The sequence below is a fragment of the Perna viridis genome, chromosome 3 (assembly GCF_037379345.1).
Source record: "Perna viridis isolate PV_CMFRI_1.1 ecotype Kerala chromosome 3, ASM3737934v1, whole genome shotgun sequence".
Taxonomy (NCBI): domain Eukaryota; kingdom Metazoa; phylum Mollusca; class Bivalvia; order Mytilida; family Mytilidae; genus Perna; species Perna viridis.
The window spans coordinates 19,718,441-19,745,003 of NC_142447.1; the positions used below are offsets into that span (position 1 = coordinate 19,718,441).

General features: G+C 31.9%; 1 protein-coding gene across 5 annotated transcripts; it reads left to right on the forward strand.

Moving 5' to 3' along the window:
- The first annotated feature begins 471 nt into the window (after positions 1 to 471).
- LOC148621356 (uncharacterized) lies at positions 472 to 22,343 on the forward strand. 5 transcript variants are annotated; one of them, XM_088575576.1, is made up of 7 exons: positions 14,536 to 14,778; positions 15,133 to 15,193; positions 19,124 to 19,426; positions 19,668 to 19,727; positions 20,158 to 20,295; positions 20,762 to 20,841; positions 21,664 to 22,343. In XM_088575576.1, exons 2-7 carry the CDS (start codon positions 15,145 to 15,147, stop codon positions 21,712 to 21,714), a joined length of 681 nt encoding a protein of 226 aa, XP_088431702.1. In that variant the 5' UTR covers positions 14,536 to 14,778; positions 15,133 to 15,144; the 3' UTR covers positions 21,715 to 22,343. The 5 variants fall into 5 exon arrangements, with proteins under 5 accessions (XP_088431701.1, XP_088431703.1, XP_088431698.1 ...); XM_088575575.1 differs by lacking the exons at positions 14,536 to 14,778; positions 20,762 to 20,841; positions 21,664 to 22,343 and adding an exon at positions 472 to 635 and having other exon boundaries at positions 20,158 to 20,755; XM_088575572.1 differs by lacking the exons at positions 14,536 to 14,778; positions 20,762 to 20,841; positions 21,664 to 22,343 and adding an exon at positions 12,656 to 12,833 and having other exon boundaries at positions 20,158 to 20,755.
- The last annotated feature ends 4,220 nt before the right edge of the window (positions 22,344 to 26,563 follow it).

Consider the following 26,563-nt stretch of genomic DNA (forward strand, 5'->3'; position numbering starts at 1 on the left):
GTCGGTACGTTTTTGGTCAGCCAATTGCCCTTGAAAAAACATAGACGCACTTTTACTTTACATTTACACAAGTCATACGATACAGATTTTTTATCACGATATTGCTTTTAAATAGTACAGTCTTTTACATATAAAATGTAAATAAAATAAACTAAACTATCTTTTAAATGCAATATATTTGAGAAAAAAATCACTCCATTTTGTCTTCATTCTGAATAGAGAATTTGACATTCAAAGTGACAGTGCCTCCATTGGAAGATATTAAGAAAGGTAGGAATTTAAAAAAAAGTATTGTTATAGTTATACTCTTACTTATTCCAAAAAGTACCATTTTATTAAGTATACATTGAAGCAACTTGATTTCAACTTTGTGAATAAAAGGATTGTTAGTGTAGTGATACCAACAGTTACATGGAAATTTAAGGATTATTTTTATTGATAAAATGATATAAGAGTATACATACTAGTACATAAAGTGTACATTGTTTTAATTTTCATTCAGGATTGTGTATACTTTTTGTCTTAATACAGTTCACTAAAATATGAATATACATTAACGCCATTTATAGCTGGAAGAGAATTTGCGAAAGTATTTTCTGTTTTAGATGATGAAAAATTGAAAGAAGCAGAGAAAGGTAAGAAAAACATTGCTTTGATTTACCTCTTGCTCAAACGACTTTAGTGCATATTGTTTTATAATTTCGATTATAATGAATCATTAGAGCCATGGAAAGGTTAACAACTGAAGCATGCCGTCAACAAAAAGATCATATATAAATATTATACATTTGTACGGGGTATCTGAATCATAGTAAGAACTTTATTCTAAGCTGCTTAACAGAAAACATATCCATTCACCCTTTTTCGCAAAAATCACAGGTTCTTCGGAATGTACGACACACCATAATCGTATAGCCACCGACAAGTTTTACTTTATTCACTTCAGTATTGCCCTTAAAATCGGGAAGTCCAACTGGTGAAATGACTAGGTGCACAAGTAGGGTAAAAAGTATCTGCTTATCTAGGAACTCCCGTTGATTCCCTGTTACGATTTCAAGTTCGGGTTATAACTTAAGAGATTGCGAAAACTTAAATAAATACGTTATTTTGGTGCGGATGACCATATACGATTAAACTAACGGTAATCCTTTTATACTTTGGTTTAGTTTATTAACTGTTTCGTCAACCTCTTATGGTGGAACAAGATACAAGGCAGATCGTTTGATATCTGTTCCATAATTTAGAGTCATATTTTTGTGCAAAATGAAAGGTAAGAACAATCAACAAATAAGGTATATGCAATGTTAAAACATCATTTATGTAGTATATAGATGAAAACTATGCATAGTATAAATAGCAATAAATAGCAAGTGGACATGTTAGAGAACACGCATAATAACTCCAATATGGAAACAATATGATTTAATGATATTTTTGAGGGAAATTAAAGAAAAAAAACCTGGTCCCAAGTGTCTGTGATTCGTATCCGTAGAGAACAATTCGTCTATGAAAGATGCACAATTATAGTCATATATCATTTGACTTTCGAATCTTTATTTGTTATTTTTTTTAGTATATTACAGTTTATACAATGATATGGTCACTGCAATTTTCTTCTACACTTAATCACAAAAAGTACAATCTTTCCAAGTTTAAATAATGCATCAAAGCTAGGTGGATATAAAAATTAATGGACAATCCAGTGTTTTCTGTGTCAAGTGTACGCATGATTCTTTTTGACGTTTTAAATTTAAGAAAAAGCCTTCGGTTTGTTTTAATAATCATAGGGTAGACAGTACTTTAAATGAGTTGGAGTCAAATTCTATTAAGTTTTATAATGGAAGTTGGTGTCATGTATCTAAAAGTACAGGATTATTCGGCTGCATCTGCAGTATATATGTACCCATCTATATAAAATATATGTATCTGAAAAATAAACAAATAAGTGATTTGCTCTGTAACATTGTCGATTAAAATGGAAATGCCGACTATTTCTCAAGACAATCAAACCTTGATGTCAGATTCAGATTAATAGGTACTTAGGAATACAGTTTATCTTAATATATTCAGATGGCAAAGAGTAATCAAGGGAACCAAGGTTATAGCGGTAATCAAAAGAATGCAATCCAGGGACAAAGACCAGACATGGAAAACAGACATACACAACAAAGAACATAAAGTAACTAAAATCATAATGGAAAGTAATACAGGAATATATGATAAATAATGGAAAACAAGTACTATCTTTTAAATTTTGTTCCATTTACTTATATTTTTCTACATTTCATACAAGGATATGGCACTTGTCAGTTTCAATTTTCTGTACAGTTTTTTCGAACGCCATTGAGTAATCAGTATTTGGCCAATCGGAAAACAGAATTGCGATTAGGTGACTTGCGTCTCCACAGCGGAGCGTCTTTAAGGTCAAAGGGTAAAAAGCGAAACTATACCGATTTCGTCGGAAAATACAAAGTGTCCATCATAAGACAAATAAAATGTGGCTTAATTCAAGTCTACCACCGTAACCTGAAAAATGGAAACAGGAAACAGAGATCTATATACCCAATTTAAAACCAAAGATAAGGAAAACAAAACAGCAAACAAAAAATTAGACCACTAGCAATATCAATTGTCACCCAAACCGGGAGAGAAACAAGGTGCTCCGGAAATGTAATAATGTTCTGCGACCCCTATCTCATAGTGAGTAAAATTCGGTCAGTGTCTATATACAGTGTAGTTTCTAAACCCGCTATCAGGGCGGAGTCACCACGAGGTCCTGCTAGTTACAATGGAGCAACTACACATGCCACTCGCACGTGGGCAATTTTATTCAGGTGATCTATTGCTTGGCAATTTTTCCTCTACCTTTGACAAACATTTTGCTAACACGAATAAACCATAATGTTACAATAAATTATATTAATACTGCAAATACATATTGATGTATTATAAAAGTGATCGAAGAACGAAAGTAATTGGCAAGAAAAAGGTTATCAAAGATCTTTGAAAAGAAAAAAGTTATTCAAAACATAATGTGCTGCAGTCAACTCTATACATTTCTTAGTTTACACAGTCAAGCTAGTAACATATGCTTACCCAGCACATATAATAGTTATTTAGAGAAAGTAGCAGGTGTTTATACGTCATACCTTGGTATCAGTATTCTGTGTCTAGAATGTATGCGGCGAAACATTATCGTTAAGGGAAGGGATAATACATCGAATTAACTGAGTTGTGAAAGAAGTGCTATATTAGTCTATGTTAAACTAGTACAAAATTACATACATTGACCTTAGACCCGTATATGCGCGTTATCTTCACATTTTGAATTGAGATGCAATGCAAAATTTTGTTGGTGAACATCGTTGACTTTCGGATGATTACATTCACATTTTCGGAATTGTACTTACCACTAAATTTTGTATTTGATGTATTTAGCCCCTTGTGTTTTTTAATTACGAATACGTAGTTATATTCGTTATCAAGAATCTAAAATGATATATTCTTTATTTGATTTCACATCTATTACTGTCAAGGCGTAGGCAAGACGTTTGCAATATTCCTTAGATTTAAAGAATTGTAGTTATGCGTTATATATATCAGTTTTGGTTTACTCAGGAATAGAAGCTGATGCCTGTAGACATCTTAGATTTTTTTCTGCTTATTGTATGTAGTGGTGCATATGTTATTCTGTATTTTTATATTTCATATTTTAAGAAAGCACATGTTCCTAGGTTTATATTTGTAAATTAAAGTATAATGAATAACTTCCATTAATATTGATATATATAATAATGACCAGAATGACAGAGATTTCAATGGGTTTGTTTACTCATTTTATTCAGAAATTTCAATGAAACGAGATTGATTTATTTCAATTTTATGTCTTTGAATTTAACTGTTATATAGAATTGAACATAGGTACTGTTCAAGTTTATTGCTCTTGCTGCTCCCACAGGATGTCTACAGTAATTAAGTCTAATGCAATCAGATCAATTGTAAGTATACTGAAAACAAGTTATATCTTTATTCGATTATTTTACTACTAACCAGTAACTTTTACGTCTGAATTATATCCTTTATTATTACATAAACATGGGGAATCACGGGTAAATAAGTGGCTCACAGGAGCCTGAATCTCTCACCTGGTTAATGTTTTGCCTTTCAAGGACAATAACTCCAATAAGGAGGTGTCATAATGTATTCTGAGACGTTTGTTTAATATTGATTTGTTTTGACATATATCATTAATTTGATCTTCTATCCTACAAAATAACACCTAGATGAACTGTCCTGTGCTACCATACACCGTGTACTAAGTTACAGCCCTAGATTAATCCAAAGAGGAGAAACGACCCGGCCAGCGAAAGCTATATTATATATAGCCTAACTGGCCGAGTGGTCTAGGGCTGGACTTTGTGCAGGCGGTGTTGCTATAGATGTCACCGCAGTCCGAGTTCGAGTCCCGCGGAGGGAACGACCAAAATTTTACATAGCAACTTTGATAGTTCTAGCATAGTTGGGAATTTTTCAGACTCTTCTTTAAGTTTACATTATCTTTTCTGTATCAATTTGATCCGATGGAGCAGTGTAGCGAGTCGTCACATTTTGAGACGCATCTGTTAAACTCTTCTTTCTGTATTTACATGTTTATCTTTTAAACGCAGTGGCAGATTCAACGATTTAATTTGCATATGTATAGAATAATTTTGTGTTTGAAACTCCAGTACGTTTTCTGTAAATGTTTCAGAATTGACAACCTGTTAGTCTGATAGTTTCACATTGAATTGAATTTACTACCTTCGTCCCTTTACAAATATTATGAACAAGCATTTTGCACTCGGATTGGCTTGTATACATGTACTTTTGCACTCGACCCACCACAATATGCACTATGTGTTGTATGGTAAGAGATAGTTTAACACTTCAGAGTTCAAATATGATTTTTTAAAGCTTATGTACACAGGGATTTATTAAAAGTTTATTTGATCTATAAAGCATTTGAAATGACATTCTGATTTTTAACATCAGTTTTTTTTCTCTTTAGCTTAACAATTTGATTAGGCAACTGACAATATGTTCTATGCCGTCAACTTCTATATTATCTACATTTGTTTTATCATTTAGTTAGATTTCAGTTTGGTTCTTGTTTTCATTTTCAATTTGCGAAAGTGTATCTGACATGCATCTTTGCCATTTTGTTATACAATGTGCATATGACTGACCTGTACACACATTTCGAGACTTTATATTGTTTTTATGACCTGCAAGCTTCATGTTGTCTGTCTGTTTAAAACCAGCTACACGCAAAAAGTGGTTTTGCGTCCAGAATAGGGACTTTTTCTTCCGAAAAATTAGTTTGTTCTCCATCTGTGCGGTATGTGTTCCATAATGATGCATAAACTATATACTCATAAACTTTGAAGCTTTAAAGTATTAAAAGTAGCCTTCAACAAGTTGTGAAAAAAACAGATCTAGACAATGCCTTAAGCAAATTTGTGCAAATAGATGATCTAGAAACAATAGTAACATCAATTGTTACCAAATTGGTCAATGACATGAAGAAAGAAATAGGTGAAAATATAAGAGAGAAAACAAATAAACAAACTAAGGCAATTGAAGAACTCAGAACTGAGAATGAACAATTTAGAGAATTAATTGCAAACCAAAGCAAAGTTATTAGAGAGCTTGAACAAAAATCAGTAGCTATCAGTCACTGAAACTTAAGAGGACTGTTTAACATGAGGAAATCCAAGCCTTTCATAGGATTCCAGGTAAGAACAGGGAACAACGTCCTGTCCTTGTAAAACAAATTAACTGTGAGGTCAAATACAGAGTAATGAAGGAAAAAAAACCTTTCCCCTGAATGCACATTCAAGTTTGTAGGTGATGTGACGAAACACATTCTGGACTTGATCAGCAAACTTACAAAAAATAGCAACATTGAGAGTTCATGGTATTAGAACTGCGTTGTTTATGGGAAAACGGATACTGGTAAAAGGATGAAATTTGACGTGTTTGATGAAATAGACAAGCGATAAGCAAACTCTTCAGGAATCTGTCCTAAAAGTCATGTTATTGCCATGATATGCTTTTGTAATATATGTATTTGACAACTTATACAATGTACGATTTATAATTATCAATAAGTATATTTTTGATTTTTTTTCGTGTGAATTAGGTCGATCCATTATATGCATCCTTAATTTTGTGTATCCTACTTCTACTTTAATTAATCCCCACCATCTTACATGTATTTTTGTCCTTGATCATTTGAGTTACCTCCCCTTAAATACTATTTAAGTTTTTAATCATTATCTTTTGTCTACTAAGATTTTTCAAAAATGTTATCTAGTATAAAGAATGTATTTTCTCTATATATGTGAAAAGTTAAAGGCACATATCCTTTCACATTGACGAAAATAACATTTTGGTTTTATTTTATATGTTTAGTTTTACTGCAATCAAATCAAGAGAGATACTGTTAGTTAATTTAGGAATTAACGTTTTATAAAAAAAAAAAAGAATAATCCATTGATGACTGGATTCATCCAAAATATGAATACTTTATCAAGCACTTTAAGGTTCCTTGATGTCCCCCCTCAGAACTTTATTTGATTTAGTTGGAACTACCTGATGTTTTTAACTGGGTTTAATCTAAAAAAAACATCCATTGTTTGTTTTCAAGAAACCCACAGTACCCAACAAGTAGACAAAAGATGGCAAGATGATTGGGGACATCAATATTTCTTTAGTCATGGTGATAGTAAAAAGTGCTGGAGTTTGTGTCATGATTTCACCAAAATTACAATATACTTAGACCCTAATGGGAGATATGTTATATTAGATATCACACTTTATGACTAGCGTGTAACATTTGTTTGTGTATATGGTCATAATTCTGACGAGCCAGATGTTTTGATAACATTTTGCAGATTGTATGCATGTTGAAAAATTCAAGTTATGTGTTTTGTGGTGATTGGAATGTGGTGCAGGAAAGGGTACCAAGATACCTTAAATGTATTACATGACAGAAACCCTAATGCTCATAAGAAAATTTGAGGACATCAAAAATTTACTTTTATGGCATCAGCCAATTCCTCTAAAACAAAGCAGTATTGATTATTTCCTTGTCTCTGAAAACATGTTTTCATTGATGAAATCAGTGAAAATTTTTCCTGGATATAGATCTGATCATTCGGCAATTTCATTTAAATTTACAGCATCTCTATCCAAACGCGGTAAGTGATACTGGAAGTTTAATGCTTTACTACTGAAAGACATTGAATATTTTGAGATGGCGAAAACCATTATAAAGAACACCATATCTGAATATTGTTTTGATGGGGACATGAATGATTACCTTGATGTTGAATCATCTACTAATAACCAGCTATTTTTTTAATTACTTAAGATGGGAATCAGGAGTGAAACCATTAACTATGGTATTCAGAAGTCAAAACAAGACAAAGAAACTTTCAGTAAGTTAGAGGCTGACATACAGCCATTAGAAAATGTCATAGTCATAGACCAAAAGACAACACTTGATTGATTGCCTTATTTTCCGCTCTTGAGTCAACTGGCATGAGAATGGTGAGAAGTGTAGTGAATATTTCTGTATTCTTACATTCATAAATCCATGGCTGAGGTCATAGATGACAATGGTAATCATACATCAGACCAATCCAGCATATTAATTCAACAAACGAGATTCTATGAAATTTTGTATTCATCAAAAACTGACAGTGCTTCAAATGATACTAGTTTTTTTAACATGATAGTAGGTTATATAATGAAGAAAAGTCTTCAAGTGAAGGAGAACTCACTTTCAAGAAATGTGCTGATGCTTTGAAACAGATGCAAAATGGAAAGAGCCCTGGCTCTGATGGTTTTACTGTAGATTTTTATAAATCTTTTTGGAAAAATTTAGGAGCCTTCTTATTTAGATCTTTATGTTATGGGTACTCTTCTGGGCGTTTTTTTTTTTTTTTTTTGGTTTTCAATGCCGAAGCATTGTCACCTGTAAAAGAAGAAAAAGATACATTAAAAAACTGGAGGCCAATAAGTTTAAGGAATACAGACATTAAGATTGCATTATCTGCTATTGCATTTAGGCTCAAAGGGTTCTTTCGTTTTATATTAGTGACTCTCAGAAAGGTTGTATGCCAAATCGTTTCATTGGTGAAAATACTCGACTTCTCTATGACTTGATGCATTTTCTGGAGGAAAATAATGAGGAGGGCTTACTATCACTTATTGACTTTGAGAAGGCTTTTGATTCTATTGATTGGGAGTTTCTTAAATCTGCTTTACAGTTTTAATCTATTTGTCGATGGTTTGATACATTGTATAATGGATTTAAGAGCTGTGTGATTTAGTTTTGGGAATTTTTCGATTATTTTCACTGGATTTTTCACTTCTCGAAAACATTCCTGATAATTTACAAAACTCATTACTACCATTACTATGACCCAAATTATCGTCTAGCATTGTTAGATAAAAGTTATGTGACGAAGATGATTTTTGTCTTCACGAAGACCTTGAACAGTTCTTCTTGCAACTATAGTTTCTACTTCATTCTCACTTGGATAGTCATAATGCGCCATTTGGGTATCGTCGATTTCGTCGCAATGATCAAAAGTGTCCTGCACTTTGCCAAAAATTTCATCATCATCATCATCATCATCATCATCATCATCATCATCATCATCAACATCAATGTTTTGCTCAATCCTATCACGGTTCCTGTTTTTTGTAACTTCTTTTAAATAATACTTCTTGGATTTACAATGCCTGATATGGCAATAAACAGAAAAAAACACAAAAGAAGCAATAAACCAGCTGCCATGGCCAGTAAATAATTGTTCTCTCGGAAAAACAAACCTGAAATGAAAAAGAACATTTGGGTCATGGGTAGTATCAAAGTAATTTTGTTTTTATTTCAAAACATCTGTACTCTTATAAAACTTCTTACAGCGTTTATAGAATAAAACAGTGTTATATATATTATAACACAAATTAAACATTGACAGATAAAATATGTTTCTTTCCAGTTTACCCTAATGATACACGTTGTTCCTGTATGATCTTAATAGCCTTTGTTTGACTCTCTTCTATCTTTATTTTACCATTTTTCATGATAATGATTATTAAGCTTGTAGAAAATGGTATTTTATTACGTTTTGTCTGCCAATGTAATTTTTTTGTTTTTTGTTTTCAGTCAATTCATAACCTTAAATTATTATGACAACCGTTTTTAATATAATTCATTCGAAACGTGCAAAAAATTGGATATAAAGTCCTTATTTATCGGACGGAATTTGTGGACCTTTAGCAATGTTTCTATATCGCTGTTGGAAAACATTCTTGCCTATTTCAGTTGTACTCTTTGTAACAACTGTTGCTTCTTCGTTTTCTTGGGTGACACTTACAGAGCTCTGTGTGTAAGCTATTATTATATGTATCAAGTGATAAAACAACATATGTAACAGTACGATGTATTATAATAACTAATTCAAAAACATAATTTAAACAAAAGCAATAATTAAGCAACCAAGCGAAATTGCATGCTAAGACACAAGTCTGATGCAGTTGATATCTTAATTTATCGGTTAAGGTTTCAAGACACCTTCTCTAGATAAGTAATCTGCCTAAAAATAACATTAAATTTATATGTTTAAAAATAACATTTCTTCAGTAAAAATGTTTTTACAAACTTCCGCTACACGTTTTGACTAATTTTGCTACGTTGCACATGTTGACTTTAAATTTCAAACAGGATTTTTTCCAAAAAAAGGTGAGATGTTCTATACCTCGCCCCACAATAAAACTTTTCGCTATATAGAATATGCTAATTAGCCAGGCAAATGATTTGATTCCATTATTACTTTCATGCAGATGTGATAGAGAAAGAAATTAGAAGAGTATGGCGACAATTGTATTTTTTAGTCTTTCTACATTGGCAATGTCGAATAAGCCAGAGTAATACATGTTTGTTTATCTGTGAAAACACGATGGGTGTACCTAATGTTTTTTTTTGTCATAATCTTACGCTTCTGCAATACGTACTTGTTTAATTTGTTGCATTTTGTCTTTCTTGCAACTGTAATATTTATCACAGCGTATTAAGACCAACAAAGTAGGTCCAAATTAAAAAAATATATCAAATAATAAATTTTGTCTAGATTAATTATCATTCTTTTTAGAATGGAATTTGAATATGGCATGGTAGTGGTTGCAATAATTAATAATTGTCATTTGAATGTAATATCTTATATTAAATAGGTATTTTGTTTTTATTTAAATGCAATGTTTTGTTCTTTAACTGCAGACATTTTTGTTTTAATGATTTATTACCAAATTAAATGACAAATTATTGCATTTGAAGGGGAAAATATACATTTAAATATCAACTATTTCATTCAAATTTAAAAATTAAAATGTTTGCAACCAATACAATATCATAATTGAACATAGAAAATCTTATGAATGTAAATTACAATTTGGTCAACTGACAGACCATTCACTATGCAATATAAACCGTAAGTATGTTATACTTACCTTAATAATAACTAGTGTATTCCAGGAGCGAATTATCAAGCTTACTTGTGGTTTCCAGCAAAAAGTGTGCTACATCTCATCTTTGAACAAAAAAAAATAATAATAAAAATCAAAGAATACAAAGATACATAGATAAGGCATAGCGCAAAATATATTGTTAATTGTATTTAGAAAAAAAAGTGTTCTAAAACTCTTTCGATATGTACCGTTATAATTGACGGACTTTTAAAAAGATATGTTCATGGTGTACAGTGTTAAATTTTGTATATTGTACAAATGTTGAACCTTTAATCTGCATATCACAAATAAATATACCCATGTCAGACCTCGTTACATTTGAAATCAAAAGATAAAAAAGTCTGTCATTGTGGTCTTTCTTGATAAAATATCTTCTGTATTCAGGATTTACTTTATTTCCGGATACCAAGTCACCAGTTTGTCCATATTTATGCCACGTTAAGGTTCCTTTGTCCACATGTAGAGGTATTTCACATTTCAAGGTTGCATTGCCACCTATTTCGGTATATATTTGTGAATAGTTTGAATTGTGTCCAAGAGAATTGCTCTCTGCAAATAATAGAAAATGACATTTACTTAGATTATAATTCACACAGAGTAACAAAACTTAATATATATACATATAGGACTGAGAAGCATGCCTGGTGTCACAATGTGGCCGATTCCACATACAGGTTTGATTATATTGTGACGTCAATTAAAGTGTTTGAAATAGGAAAAACATCTTGAGTCCTACTGTAACTAAAATAAACATATCCAATTCCGTCCCACACATGACAAATGTGCCATAACTTCAAAGACCCATAAAAATCCATTCATGTCAACGAATTCGATGGGACTTCCATGTATTTTACTTGTAAATTCCACGATGCAGGATTTACATTTAAAATTGTTCTATCCAGAGGAGAGGTAATTATATTAACCCGCCAAGTCATCCAAAGACAAATGGTTTAATTCATCTTAAGTCGTTAAACCAAAGATCTGTTATTGGTGAAATGTAACATTTTGACATTGAAAACGGGCAGTTTATAAAAACTAAAATAGTAAATTAACATAATTACTTTCTAGTTGGTTTTGCAGTCGTGTAAGTTTTTTTTATGAGAACAAGATTTATGTTTTCCAATTTTTCTCACAATAAGAAAACATTGCAGACTCTTAAATGTTCGTAGCACTCAGAACCGTGCCAATTGTCACAAACATGAGCCATTAGTATATGTTGATCCACTCATGCATGTAGGTAACGCTGCACAACTCTGATATTTTGTTTTCAAATATGACGAATATTTATACATAATCAGTGTAATCAAATACGAAGGACATGAGAGAAGCGTTTCATAGTTATTCTATATAACTTTCCATGTGAAGTAGATTATTTAAGCAGATTCTTTTTCGGTACTTTGTAGTTTGATCGGTATTTTTTATCATAAGCATGAAATGTTTATTTGCGGAAAAATACATAATAATAATAATAATAATGCATATTAATATAATATTGTCTCTGTTACTTTTTGTTGTTTCTATGACGACATATATATATATACACTTGCTTATATCTTAATAAACACCTAATCAACATGAAGTGTTTGTACTTATATTATCAGCGCACTTTATTTGATTAATACACCATTACGTAGTAGTATCCCACATAAATCAGTATTTTTGTATAGAACAGTATAAAACAATATTTACGATGGGGCGACTATAAAATTAAAAATTTTGATTATTTCATTTACTAATCTGTTTCTTTAAATGATTTTTCGACAAAGGTTTGATCAATTTGCTTTGCCCAAAATGGGTACAAGTTTTATGGAGATACTTGTAAAATTGAAATGGTCAGGCGTGAGAAGGTTATATATATATTTATATAAGGGTCTAACGATGTTAGAACATTTAAATTTGCAAATTATATATAATTTTTGGTTGTTTCGTCCGCGGGAGTCGAACTCGTAACGCTGTGACATGTGTGGCAACATTGCCTGCACAAAGTCCAGCGCCCTAGACTATTCGACTATTCGACCAGCTAGGCTATATAAAAAATGTAGCTTTCGCTGGCCAATTCATTCCTTTTTGTAGGACTATAACGCAGTACACAATGTATTGTAGTACGGGGCTGTTCATCTAGTTGTTATCATATAGAAAGAGGATCAAATTAACGATACATGTCACAACAAGTCAATATTTCACAACGTCTCAGAATATGACAAATCTATTCGCTAGACTATTCCAGTGGATCAAATTGATACAGAGAAGATAATGTAAGTAAAAAAAGGGTCTGACAAATTTCAAACGATATTAGAATTGTCAAAAATGTTTTTGTCGTTCCCTCGCTGTGACATCTGTGGCAACACCGCCTGCACAAAATTCAGCGCCCTCCACAACTTGGCCAGCTAGGCTATATAAACATATAGCTTTCCCTGGCCGGGTAATTCCACTTCTTCTAACTTATCTAGGGCTGTAACTTAGTACACGATGTATGGTAGTACGGAACAGTACATTTAGGTATTATTATGTAGGATAGAGGACCAAATTAACGATATATGTCACAACAAATCATATTATACAACATCTCTGAATGTGAGGATTTACTACTCTGCTCCATTGGATCAAATTGATACAAGGAAGAGAATGCAAACATTGAAAATTCTCAACGATGTTAGAACTTTCAAATTTGCGAGTAAATGTTTGGTCATTCCCTTCTTGGGACTCAAACTCGTACCATTGTGAAATCTATGGCAACACCGTAGAATGTGGGGACTCTATTCGCAACACTGCTCCATCCGGTCAAATCAAATTTATACGGTGAAGATAATGTTCGAACACTAGATTAATCCTACGATGAGACCCACCCAGCGAAAACTATATTTAATATATTTGGTCCTTGTGTAGGCGGTTTTACCATAGTTGTCATTGTGAGGCTAGTTTAATGTTGGAGTATAACTATTGAATTCCTTTGTTATAATTTTGTTTAGGAAAATGGCAAAACGAATAGATTCACGTTGTTACATTATTTGAATATCATCTGTTTATAAATCATTATTTGAAAATTATGAATTAAAAAAATGACAACAAGATTAAAGCCATCAGATAAATGAATTATGAACAATTGTCTAAAAATTAAACTTGAATTTACTAATAATCAAAATGATTTTACAGAATTATTGTCAGCAAATTGTAGTGGTTTTCAAAAACATTCAAATAATACAGAGTAAAGATTTTCAAGATTTCATTCTGCAATCATTATCATATTTTTTATACAAAAAGAAGAAACATTATATGTAAATGAGTGGTTCATAAACGTCTTTTCTTTTCATTACATTTTGCACATTGAAATATGGTCTCTAACATATATCATGTGTATTAAAGTATTCATGAACATTCGATTACATCAAAATAAGAAAGTGTTGTTACAAAAAAAAAAAAAAAAGAAAACGAAAATCTTTATTCAGAGTCCTTGACGAACTGGTTGTTAAACCAGGTAAGGGAAATTGAACTCTTAAAAAAAGAAAATAAAATAAAATAAAAAATAAAAAAATAAAATTCCTTTCCTCGTTTGTCAACCCCGGACTTGACTTTTTATGAGCAACTCGGTGGGTGTTTCTAGAATAGCAGGGGACACTTACCCTTCCGGAGCGCCTCGTCCCTGCTCCCAGTTTTTAGTGGAGTACGAGTTGCTCATTTACTAGTGTTACTTTGTATGTATTATTTTAGTTGCTTGATGTTCTTTGTTGTGTATGTTTGTTTTCCATGTTTGGTCTTTGTCCCTGAATTGCTTACTTTTGATTTTCGCTAGAACATTGGTTCCCTTGATTACCCTTTGTAACAAAAGGGAGTTGCTCATTTGCTTTTGTTATCTTGTATGTATGATTTTAGTTTATGTCCTTTGTTGTGTATGTCTGTTTTCCATGTCTGGTCTTTGTGTCTGGATTACATTGTTTTGATTACCGCTATAACCTCGGTTCCTTTGATTACTCTTTTAAAAACATTCTACTGCTATATCGTTAAGATTCGCAAGATTTCATTGCGCAATAATTTTCAAAATATTTTGCAAAAAAGAAGAACATATAATATGAATCATCATGTGTATTAAATTTTTAATGAACTTTTAATTACATTTGATATAAGGAAATATTGTTATAATTATTAAAAAAACACAAAACATATCATTTTTCAAAGTCATTGATGAGCTGGCGATAACAAAAGGTAAGGGAGATTGAATTCTTTAAAAAACTAAAAGTGTATATGTTTGGCCTCTTTTTGTTATAGAAATATTGGATCTTTTGATATCTTAGGCTATTTGTACTTCAAAATACCGGGAAAAAAGAAGTGAATGGTACATGTTTTTTTCACAATGATACATACTGTGAAATGTTGATCAATTTGTGGCTTAAAAATATGTAACCACTTCTGTCAATATGTGTATAAAGACAGTAAACAATAAAGATATGCTAAATGCATGAATCAAATCTATTGAACAAACATTTTCGACTCGGTTTGAAAATCAGCAAAAAAGTATAATCATATAAGAGACCAGAAATAATTTTCTGTCATTTTAAGGTAACAGGGAAAATGCAGATTTTTGTTCTCAACCTATTGGTTATCGCTGTTCTTTTGAATGGTAAGTGACTTACAATGTAAACAATGTAATTTGTAAACTTTGAAACGAAAAGGACTTTAATGCATGTATTGAATAATAATACAACTTCTTTTAGTATACAACAGTTAGATGCAATTATCTTATCTTAAGCATTTAGGATATTTGAGAGAAATTGGTATGCAGCCAAAGACATGCTTTATTCTAAGTTTCCATGGGTATAATATAGTCACATATCGATTCGCTCTACATTTGTACAGATATAGATATGTAGTTCTTGAATTCTTCAAATGAACGACAATTTCAAATGACACATTTTCGGTTGTATTTATCTGACCATGCAGACATTCCAAGCCGTGAAAACAGTTACATTAAACAGTTACATCTCCAGAAATACCTAGGAACATTTGTGACCAGAGCGAACACGAAAATACTGTAAAACAACACGCGACGAAAAAGCCTCACAGAACATTAAAACTTCAGAATAAACAAAGAGCAAACGATATGAGACTTTTTTATCACCTCTAGGTGAGCGAGCAATGCTCATAAGAATATTTATCCCTTAACATTTCCCTTGTTAGTGTAAAGAAACAAACATAATATAACATAAGGCCATGATATTTACATAATCTTCCGTTATGAAACTAGTCATCGTGGCGTCAAAGCACTTGACATTAATCAAATAACAGGGATTGAATTTGTCGCATTCGCTTAATTAGTGCTATAGAAATCCTTTTATGGCATTGACAAGTCTGGAAAATAGCGTGATGACACAAACAAACCCAAGGCTATAAGCTTTTTTTCTAGTCAAATATAGTTTATTGAAATACCGCTTATAACTTTTTGTATGTAACGACTTTTAATTGGCAATTTGTACTAAAAAAGATAGCGAGCTGGGTCAATAAAGTGCTATGCAAAATGAAATTGCCCGATGTTTTAAATTTAAAGTTTTTTTTTTCTTAAAACCCAAATAAGTGGAAGTTTTAATGAATGTTCTTAATAACTAAACTAACATGCATGTAGGATTTTCCTGCTATAGTTAGTAAAAACAATGCAAGTTTCTTATTATATTGCAGTTAAAAGAGGTACTTCAAAGATAGTAATAACAAAATGTTGGATCAGATTAAAAAAAATGGGATTAAAAAAAAACAAAACAAAAATGACCAAATCAAGAACCAGAAAGCACGTTGTAAGTGACGTCAATCCAGTGAGATCTTCAAAACATATCAGCGACTCACTGTTAGGGAATAACTAAGCCAAATATATACCTAATTTTTTACGTAAATGGTAAAAAAAAAGAACGGGTACAAGATATAAAAACATTTTAGGGGTTTCACTAGTAGATACATGCAAGGGGAAATTAACCGTTTGATACATGTACACTTCATAGATTCCAATCTTTACAATTTGTTCGTAGTTTGTACGAATTTCGGTAAAATTAACATTCGGTTTTTTTTCTTCTTTTTTTTCATTTTCACTGTCAATATACGTTGTATAGAGATATTTCCGCAGAAATAAACATAAGCACGATAAGCGCTGTTTTTTCGTACGTTAAAGGTACTGAGCCAAAAAAGAAATGGTGTAAATTTGTGTATACTATTTTCAAGGTCAACAATTGCATGCAAAAACTATTTGAAATTGTTTGTTGCTAACAGATACTGTTCAACAGTTCGTTTCTTACTAAACATCGTCAGGATGATGTTAAATCCCAGGACATTTGAAACACATCGAATCGAAATGCAGGGTAGAACGTGCAAACAGGAAACAGAGACGATATATTTACACATTGTAGACAGATATATTAAAAGATGGTGAAAAAAAACAGCCCACAAAACAGACAAGGAATACCTGAACAAATAGACACATGAGTAACATTTTGTAATCCGGAAGGGTAAAATGCCCTGCCAGCGGCATCGGTCACGAAAAAAAGGAAAGCAATACGCGTCATGACTGGGATGTTGTCATTCCGACAAGACGTGAAATTTAACTTAAGATCTAGATATACAGTTTCATCTACGAGATAAACATTTTGTATCGGTTAAGGAAGTTGTGATGACAAAAATAAAACGTCTGTAGGGTTGTTGTCACTAAGGTTTAATGAAACCCAGTCCACGTCTTTCCTCGAATAATGCAGTAACGTTCAATGTTAATGGTCGCACTTTTCCTTTGAAATTAAATTCTGATATTACCTGAAAGATTAATCATTTGATATACTTACTTACATAAAGCAAACTTGGATGTACATTCATATGTAGGTAAAACCAGTCCATACCTATCTAAACGAACACAGCAACATCTGTATCGTTTCAACATGTCAAAAGAGTTCAAAAGTGTCATTTACAAGCAATGTAAAAATCACAATTATGTCACTAAATATTTAACTGTTTACCCTCCGGCAAAAAGTCAATAAACCGTCAGAATAAACTCATTCCAAATTCTGCCATTCCCGTAGATTGGTTGAATTTGAATGGATACGGAAGTTACAAAACGTTTACCCTTTCGGTCTTAACGACACTATCATGGGAATTGGAAACATCTCAAGAACAGATTTGGTAAACATTTTCGATATGATATAGTTTCTAAACCAATGCATAAAAAGATGTATCATGACCGCAGAGTAAATAGCAACATACAGGAGTATCGAAATCGCAATACTACGACTTCAAATATCATTACAATTTCTAAAACCAATGGGCGGAATCATCCACTAACCAAACTATGTTCATACCAATCACTAGATTACAATATTCTAGAGTATTGTTATAACAATGTAAATTTTGTTCACCTGTCTTAAATATGAAAGAATTCAAATCATAATTGCTTACTGTTATTCTAAACAATTATCGTCACGAAAATCACAGAGAGCATTTTCTAAAACTTGAATATACCAATAAAGGCTTTGATTTCATCAACATTGCAGATATTGTAAATGATTACACAGTTAAGGAAATTATCCCTGCTTATTGTGATGATACTGAACTCCATTCTATTTGCCATATTTGCAAAATGCCAACCCGTAAATATGTCTTTAATTATAGTGATTTATGCAAAAATGTGAAAATTGAGGGAAATATTGAAATTGCAGTAATCTGTTTATGAATTTTTGTAACAAGTAATGACATTAACTATTTTTGGAATGTAAACAACTCGCTTGAAGTGCTTGAATAATTATATGCCCAAGTGGAATCTAATTTGTTCAAAGTTTTGGTTGTTCAGCTTTGAACACTACAGTTCTATAAAATCTTCATATAACAACAATTCACGTATCTTATCAAATAGTTATTAAAAATCGGGATGTGAATTTATTTGTTCGAATTCTTTTAGATCATTTTAAATAGCGAAAAACATACAAAATGAGCTAATTGGAGTTCTTTTGATATGCTTACAGCACTCGAATTCAAGTATATAAACATATTGTCCTTCAATCTTAACGTCCAGACATGACACTTTACGGTAATCATGGGATATATCTATCGAAGTAAGGGCATCATATTTCTGTTTGTTTATATACGCTATGTTGTTCTTTTTTTAATTATCCGTTTATTATCTGTGCATTTTTGTCTGTTTCCCTGTTGCTGTTCAGTTTTGATTATACTTTATTTATGTCGCATGACTTCGAATGTTTAGGGAAAAGCGTAGATGCTGATAAACTGCTAGTTGTAATCATGTTTTCGATTGCATGTACATATCCTATATATCCTATTTACAATCAATTTAGGTAAAACTGGAAAACATTTAACACATTGGAAATAAATATCAATTGTGATGAATGTGTAAATCTTATATATCTTTTGTATATCAGAACTTTCATGTTTTATTGCTGTGTCTTCAGTCACTATATGAGACCTGTCAACACCCAGTCAAAGTAAACTATTATACATGTCTTATATATTATCATCATTCTTAGTACTTTCATGCACTTTAATTTTTGTGTAACCTCCTTTAATTTTACAGAAACTTTCAACAGTTCAAGTGCGCAAATTGAATGTGTAAGCATTTATACTGAACACGTGTTGAATTGTTCATGTGTATATAATGATGCTATGATCTGGACGTCTTTAAAACACCCAGATATTACAGCCCTGACAATGTTTCAAGGTGGCTTTACCAAGAAATTCCAATTGAGAAATGAATCTGAGGAAAGTTGCTTGAACTTGGTCATTTTAAATATGACTGAAACTACAGAAGATACATACATTTGCTCCTCCACTGACTACACGCATATGTCAAGCCAAAGTTTTGAAGTTTATTTAGAAAGTTAGTAATGCTTTGACTTAATTCTTTTATCCATCTGTAGTTCAATTGTTAAAGAGGACAAAGTCATCTTAAATTTGATATCCTTTAGAAAGATAAAAGAAATCTGACAGAGTATCAAACTAAATATTTTTGGTAAACAAATTACATGCAAAACTAAAAAAAATCATATTATTTTGAGACAAATATATAATTGACTTCGTGCTCTTACAGGTTACATCTGTACTATTATAATTCATTTTAGATAACACTATGTGTCAAAATATACAACATGAAGACTCTTCTTCATATTTCTCTGGAATAGGTAAGACGTTAAATCAAAGCTATATGTAATGAAGAGCTTTCTGAATACAATCGATAATCTTTTGTCCTAAGATGTACTTGTATTATTATTTATAGATGTAAATTTAAAGACAGAAAGGCAAAAACGTTAAAGACTAATCTAGGGAACCACGGTTATAGCGGTAATCAAAGGAATGCAACCCAGGGACAAAGACGAGACATGAAAAACAGACATACACAAAGCAAATTACTGACATTTTTTTCAATTCTAATTTATATTTAACGAACTAAAAAAATAAATAACTTATTAAATACAATTGAAATCCAAATTTATCAGTTTGATAATTTTTATAACTCTACATTAAAAATAAATGTTATGTTTTTTCGCACCATATGTTTGCTGTGAAAACCATTTGAAGCCTCAATATTAAAACTTATTATGTACATTTTAGATACCCAAAACACATCTACCGTTGAACCATCAGCAGATCATTTTCGTGTTGATACAATGCAGCTTCATCTCATCATATGCTCTGGGGTAGTGCTTGTAATGGTTATAATGGTTCGATTGGTATCTTGTTGGACAGCTGGTGAAATATTAATTATGATACATTGTACACTGAAACATTGCCTTACAAACCTACCAAATGAGCCTCATTCAATATTTTTAACAGTCTTGCATTTTCAAGATTTACCCTTAAGTTATGAGATATCGCATATATATAAGGGTCTTAAAAGTTCCCAACGATGTTAGAACTGTCAAAATTGCGATGCAAATTTTGGTCGTTCCTCCGCAGGACTCGAACTCGTACCGCTGTGACATCTATGGCAGCACCGCCTGCGCAAAGTCTAGCGCCCTAAACTACTCGACCAGCTCGTTGGGGATTTTCAGACCTTTCTACAAAAAATACATTATCTTCCCTGTATCAATTTGATCCGATGGAGCAGTGTAGCGAATGGAGTCGTCACATTCTGAGATGTTTGTATAATATTGATTTGTTTTACAATTTGTATAATAACAAAATGTTTACAATATGCTATTTTTTCTGAATAAAGGACGTTGCAGAGGTTCAAAGCGTGTTCAGATTAGAAGGTCAACTATACAGGAAAGTGGCGATGTTACAGTCGAACTCCAGGTGATATTAATTTCTACATCGTACAAAAAGCAAGAATTTAATTACACACACTATAGCAGATGAACCATTATCGCCTTCTGAGACACGTTTATGTTTTATTTAGAGTGCGTCAAGAGATTTTGAGCTACAACGCTGGAGGTTTTTATTCGATAAATTGTCATGCAATAATAAAATCCTCACATTCGGGAACAATATAGAGAGCAACTAATAGAATGGACCATTTTGCTTTCATTTTGCAGATAATTAATGATATAGTTAAAATTTCATTATTCTTAGGAGTCTTTTAAAGTTGAAAGACCAAAGGATTGAAAACTAGAAATTGATAACACTGAAGTTGTGTTTTGACTTTTTTTTTCTAAACTTACTTCTATATTAGTTGAAATACAACAAACAAAATTCAGTCTGAACAGTAGCTACACAGGCAAGATCTGATTTCATATATTTTAAAACATATGAAAACATATGTTTAGGACTGATATGGTAAATATATATTTTTTTGTGTATTTAAAGATACATAAAATTACGTTTTTTAAAAAATTAAACGAAAACCTATTGAAAATATATAGTTACCATGTGATTTTTATTTATTAGCTCTTCGTGAATTAGTTTGTTAGTCAGAAAAAATACATTTTTCATTTGTTTTCATAGTGGTTTGAAACAAATGTTTTGAGGTGCTTTCAAAACACATCCATATTACATGTTTCAATCGTTCCTGTAAAGCTCACTCACAACATCGGCATTATCTTACGATTGGCATACCAAACTGCACATTTCATACAACCTTGGTTATCTTAACACACTCATTCTGTTTATCATTTAAAGGATGTAATGAACACAGACGAGGATGAAATCCATTATTCAGCAATAGGCTGATAAGGCACTGATTTATTATAGATGCTGTCCAATGAAAACTTGAGAACTAGAATATTAACTAAAACATGAGTACAGTTTACTTGCCACTTTTAAAACATAATTGAATGTGTTTAATATACAAACTTGAAACAATGTCATTACTTATAAAATGCTACTTCGCAAAATTAATTCAATAAATTAAATTATGTGAACCAATGAAGTATTCGTTTTATGCTCTTAATTACATTTTGATTTGCTTTAATCTAAAACTTTTGGGTAATGTAGGTACAACCGTAAGACCAATAAACAAAATACCAAACGAATTTATATTTTACCTAACGTTTCATTTTCTTGAAATAAACAGTTTGCATTTCTTGTATCATGTTTTTTTTGTTTTTGTTTTTTGTTTTTGTTGTTTGTTTGTTTGTTTTTTTTTTGTTTCTTTTATGTCACTTTAAAAATCAATATTCCTTATAACACAAGACGAAAGGTCCAACTTTGTGTACACAATACCGACTACAGAGAGAAGACATTTGAATTCAAGGTATTGGGGCCGCAATACCATACGACTACTAAGGCAAGATTAAGGATGTCAGAAATTATTCTCGTCCCGGCTATAGTTATTTGGATTTGATGGTTTTTACCAACTACATTCAACGTCGCCAACGTATTAATGACTTTAAGATGTTAAGACTGTTATTCCTTTTATCTCTGGAGACTGTCTACTACCGTACATGAAGCAATTACTAAGTGTCATCACATTCACACTATACGTCTTGCCTCCATCTAAATGATACCAAATAATTGGCCGCCATATTTGCTAATGACATACATCGCTTGATATACATTGTACCGTACTGAATGTTGGCAAGCACAGGGTATTGAGACATATTTGCATTACCGAAAATGAACAAGATCGACGTTCATTCTTAAAAATCAATTTTGCTTACAAAGATTTAGATGTTAGTAAACAAACTTGCCATATTTCATACTTCCCTCAATATCTAAAGATCATATTAGTTCTACGCATATCTCACACCTACATCAAACTTATAGCTACCACTATTTTAGTTTTTCAAGTAAATTGTGTTACTTATTTGTTGTTTATAAACACTATCACCAAGAAGACATAGTTAAAAATCACATATCAGTGCTAATTTCCTTGGTGTTAGTTTTGGTGGAAGTAATATGGTTCTCTCTTCTTTAATTGTAGAGCGAAATGTACAATTGTGCTTACAAACACACGTTTATTTTTAGGCTAAGCCAAGTGCCCAAGTTATCCCTTTTAAAGCTCATCACACCTTTACTAACGGTAGTTTAAGATGGACTTAAGGGCTTATGTAATAAGGCCTAAAAGATGCAATGACTTTATTGAAGAACAGTGGAACAACATACAAAAAACAAAAGCTTTTAAACAAAGAAAAAAAAACAAAGAATGGTAGACTGAAAATACATGGCAGAAATAGAGGAAAGAAAAGTCATCAAACAAAAAATGCTTAATACAAAGTCACAAGGATTTCAATACCAAATGCAAACAAATTATAAGGTAAAAAAGAAAGTGGTTAGGAAAAATGCAAAGTCAGACGACAGAAAATTCATTGGTGACCTTGCTAAAGAAGCAGAAACAACAGCCAACCATAATGAGTGGAGCAATGTTTATAAGATCACTAAATAGAAAATTGGAAACACGAATATAAAAACAAGCCAAGTTAAGATAAATAAGACAAATAAGGTAGAACACTTCAAGGAAGTTCTTAACATCCCCGATCCAACAGAAAATCTTGTCATTATGCCATCTGAGGAAAGCATTGATATTGATACCAACCCAGCAACATTGCAAGAGATATAATGATAAATGAAAACTTAGAAAAACAAGGAAAAAAAACAACAATAACAAAACACCAAATACAAAACAAAAATGGCTTCAGGAGATCATACCATCAGATTGGAATAATGGCCTTATTGTCAGGCTTCCAAAAAGGACGATTTACTGTGTTGTGATAACAGGTGGGAAATTCATTATTATTCATTATAGAACTTTCGTCGTTTGTTATGAAGTTTTCTTTAACATTCATATCTATGAATGTCAAAGGAAACACGCAATGTAATCAATGCTTTGAGACAAAGATTTTTATTTCGATGGTGTCTCTAAAGGTAACTTCTTTTGGTAACTTCTGTCGTGTTGGTAGGTCTCTTAAATGTACAAGGAATCTGTTTATGTTGAAAGGGACATGCAGCATAAACTTTTCTCATTTTGATAAGTAGTTGTTTTTTTTATTTTCAAAGTTCCTTGCTATGTTCAAATGACATTAAAATGACATGTTGCCTTCAAAAGAAGCTATTGATGTACCTATCATTGCCAGTGAAACGTGACAACACGAAAATACTTAAAGCTTATTCCCCAGAATTTGTTTATTGAAAAGCCAGATGAACAAGTCCAAAAAAGATTATTTTGTTTAAATTAGTATTGAATATCAAGGTCAGATACCTGCTTAATCCACAAAAATATAGCTTTTGAACGAATTCATTATGCTTCTTTGCATAGCTGTAAGGCCTACACATTTGCCTGTCATCTAGGGGAGTTCTGTCCCCTTTAACTCCTATGCTGAAGGGGGCATATTCCCCCTCTGGAACTGCTAGGAGAAAGTCTTACTGGACCTCGACTGCGCCGATTTCTCCGCATTGTTTGCTGTTAGCCTTTCAAGTCTAATTTTGCCAAAAAGTGCACAAAATTCATGGCTCAACAACATACAAGCCCTATAAAATGGAAGGAGTAAAAGAAGAGAAGTCAGAAGGCGTCTTTATGAGGTTAAGGGGTAATCGAGAATCAGGGATATTGCAGTGTTATATTCATCGCTATGCTTAATATAAAAAAAATATATAAGAATATAACGTATATCACATATTTTTATATTGCCCTGAGTGTATATTTCATCTAATATATTTAATACGCTTACAAAAGAATATTGAATTTTCATTTTAAAGTACATGCATGAACAACATGAGAAATACAGCCAATTCAGTGGGTGATTTAAGTGATCTGTGTGCTAATATGCCAGTTCATCTCTTTAAACATATGATCAGCATACCGAAAGGAAAAGAAGCGATAAAAGGTCTCATTTAAAAAAAAAGAGAAAAAAAAAACAGTCGTCACTATTTCCCCTTGAATATGGCTTGACGTGGAGAAACAGCAACTGTCAATTTTAAAGTATTTGTGGTAGCTCCGCCGGGGTAATTACCAAAGGCCTCCAGCACTCGAGGAATCACCCTGATACCACCGACTGGTTTCAAACTTGTATATACTAACTACCCATACACCTCAAGAACAACACGTTCGCTCTATCTATTTTATATTATGAGTAAAGAAGTGTACAAATATACAATAAAATGCTTCGCAGAACGTAACTTGATACGACCGCAGTGGTCAACCCTGAACATTTTTGGCAAATTTTGACATCACATTCAAGCATAGTACAATTCCGAGTTTAGAGTGTGATGAAATGTTTGACACAGAAAAAATATTTGGCTATAGAATGAACTTTGAAATCTCCTAAAATTGGCCCGATTTCCATAACTTATAATCATTAAAGAAGAGGTTACACACTATGTCATGCTAAGAATAACATCACACTCAACTTGAAAAGACACAGAGGCGATCGGAAAACAGGACGTAGATGAGGTAGGAACGTGAAAAGAGGAGACATGGTACAAATCATCATTGAAAAAAAAATCAAATTGATTAGAGGCGGGCTAATGCCAAGTCCCCCTTCCCCTGTATGAAAATATACCTAATAATAAAATGAGAATAGCAAATAGAGAAGTGCCTAAAATATAACTGAGAACCTTTCTTATTTATATGAATTTGTTACTCAGCTGGTTGTAGAAATTGATAAATCATTTAATTCCTTGCTACATAGAAAACAATGATTACATTAGTGCAATGCACTTACATTCAATTTAATGGATTCTATTATATTATGTTTATTTCACTACACCTATTTAACCTCAATAATTTTCTTAAATTAGAATACACATAACATAAACAATATCTACAAATTTCTTTTGAGAGCATTAATAGGGCATTAATACACTTAATACAGTTACTGCAATTTGTTTTCCTTCTCCATCTTAAAAATTTAATCCTTTCTGTCTTTCGTGGTCTTTTTGTATCAATCAAACAAATCATTTTGAAAATAATTTTGCTGGCGAAGTACCAATTCTGATATACTTCGTTTTTTTTTATTTTATCTAATTTTGCAGTTCCAAAAATAGTATTTCCCTATTGATAACATAGACATCCAAAAAGCATGATACAATTAATGACATTTCTCAAAACACAGTCAACTATGACCTAAAATTAAACAGAAATAATGTAAATAATTTGACATTAGTTGTTTACATTACTAAGTTATATAAGTCTGAATTGGGTACATTTTGTTCTTACTTGTGCTAACTCTGTCTTAACTTCTCTAAATATGTCTGAAAAATACTTGGATTGTCTCGACTGAGTCTCACCTTGTCCAATCAAGTCTCAAAAATTATTGACTGTGTCTCGTCTAGTCTTATCTTGTCTTGACCAGTCTCGACCAAGTTTTCACCAGTCTCAACCTGTCTCGACGAGGCTTGAATAGTCTTAAAGTCTCATATTTTTTTATGGAGACTGTTACTTAATTTTTCAGGTTATAGAAAAAAAGAACATTCATGGTGATACTATGATATGGAAAACACCAAAGTTTGGATGGAAGAAGTTGAAAAGAAAGTCAAATAAAAATAGTTAAATTGAAAAAAAATGATGTTTCACCGCTGTCTGTGAAATAAATAAATATTAAATACAATTTACTCTGCCCAATTTAAATCAATGCATGCATAC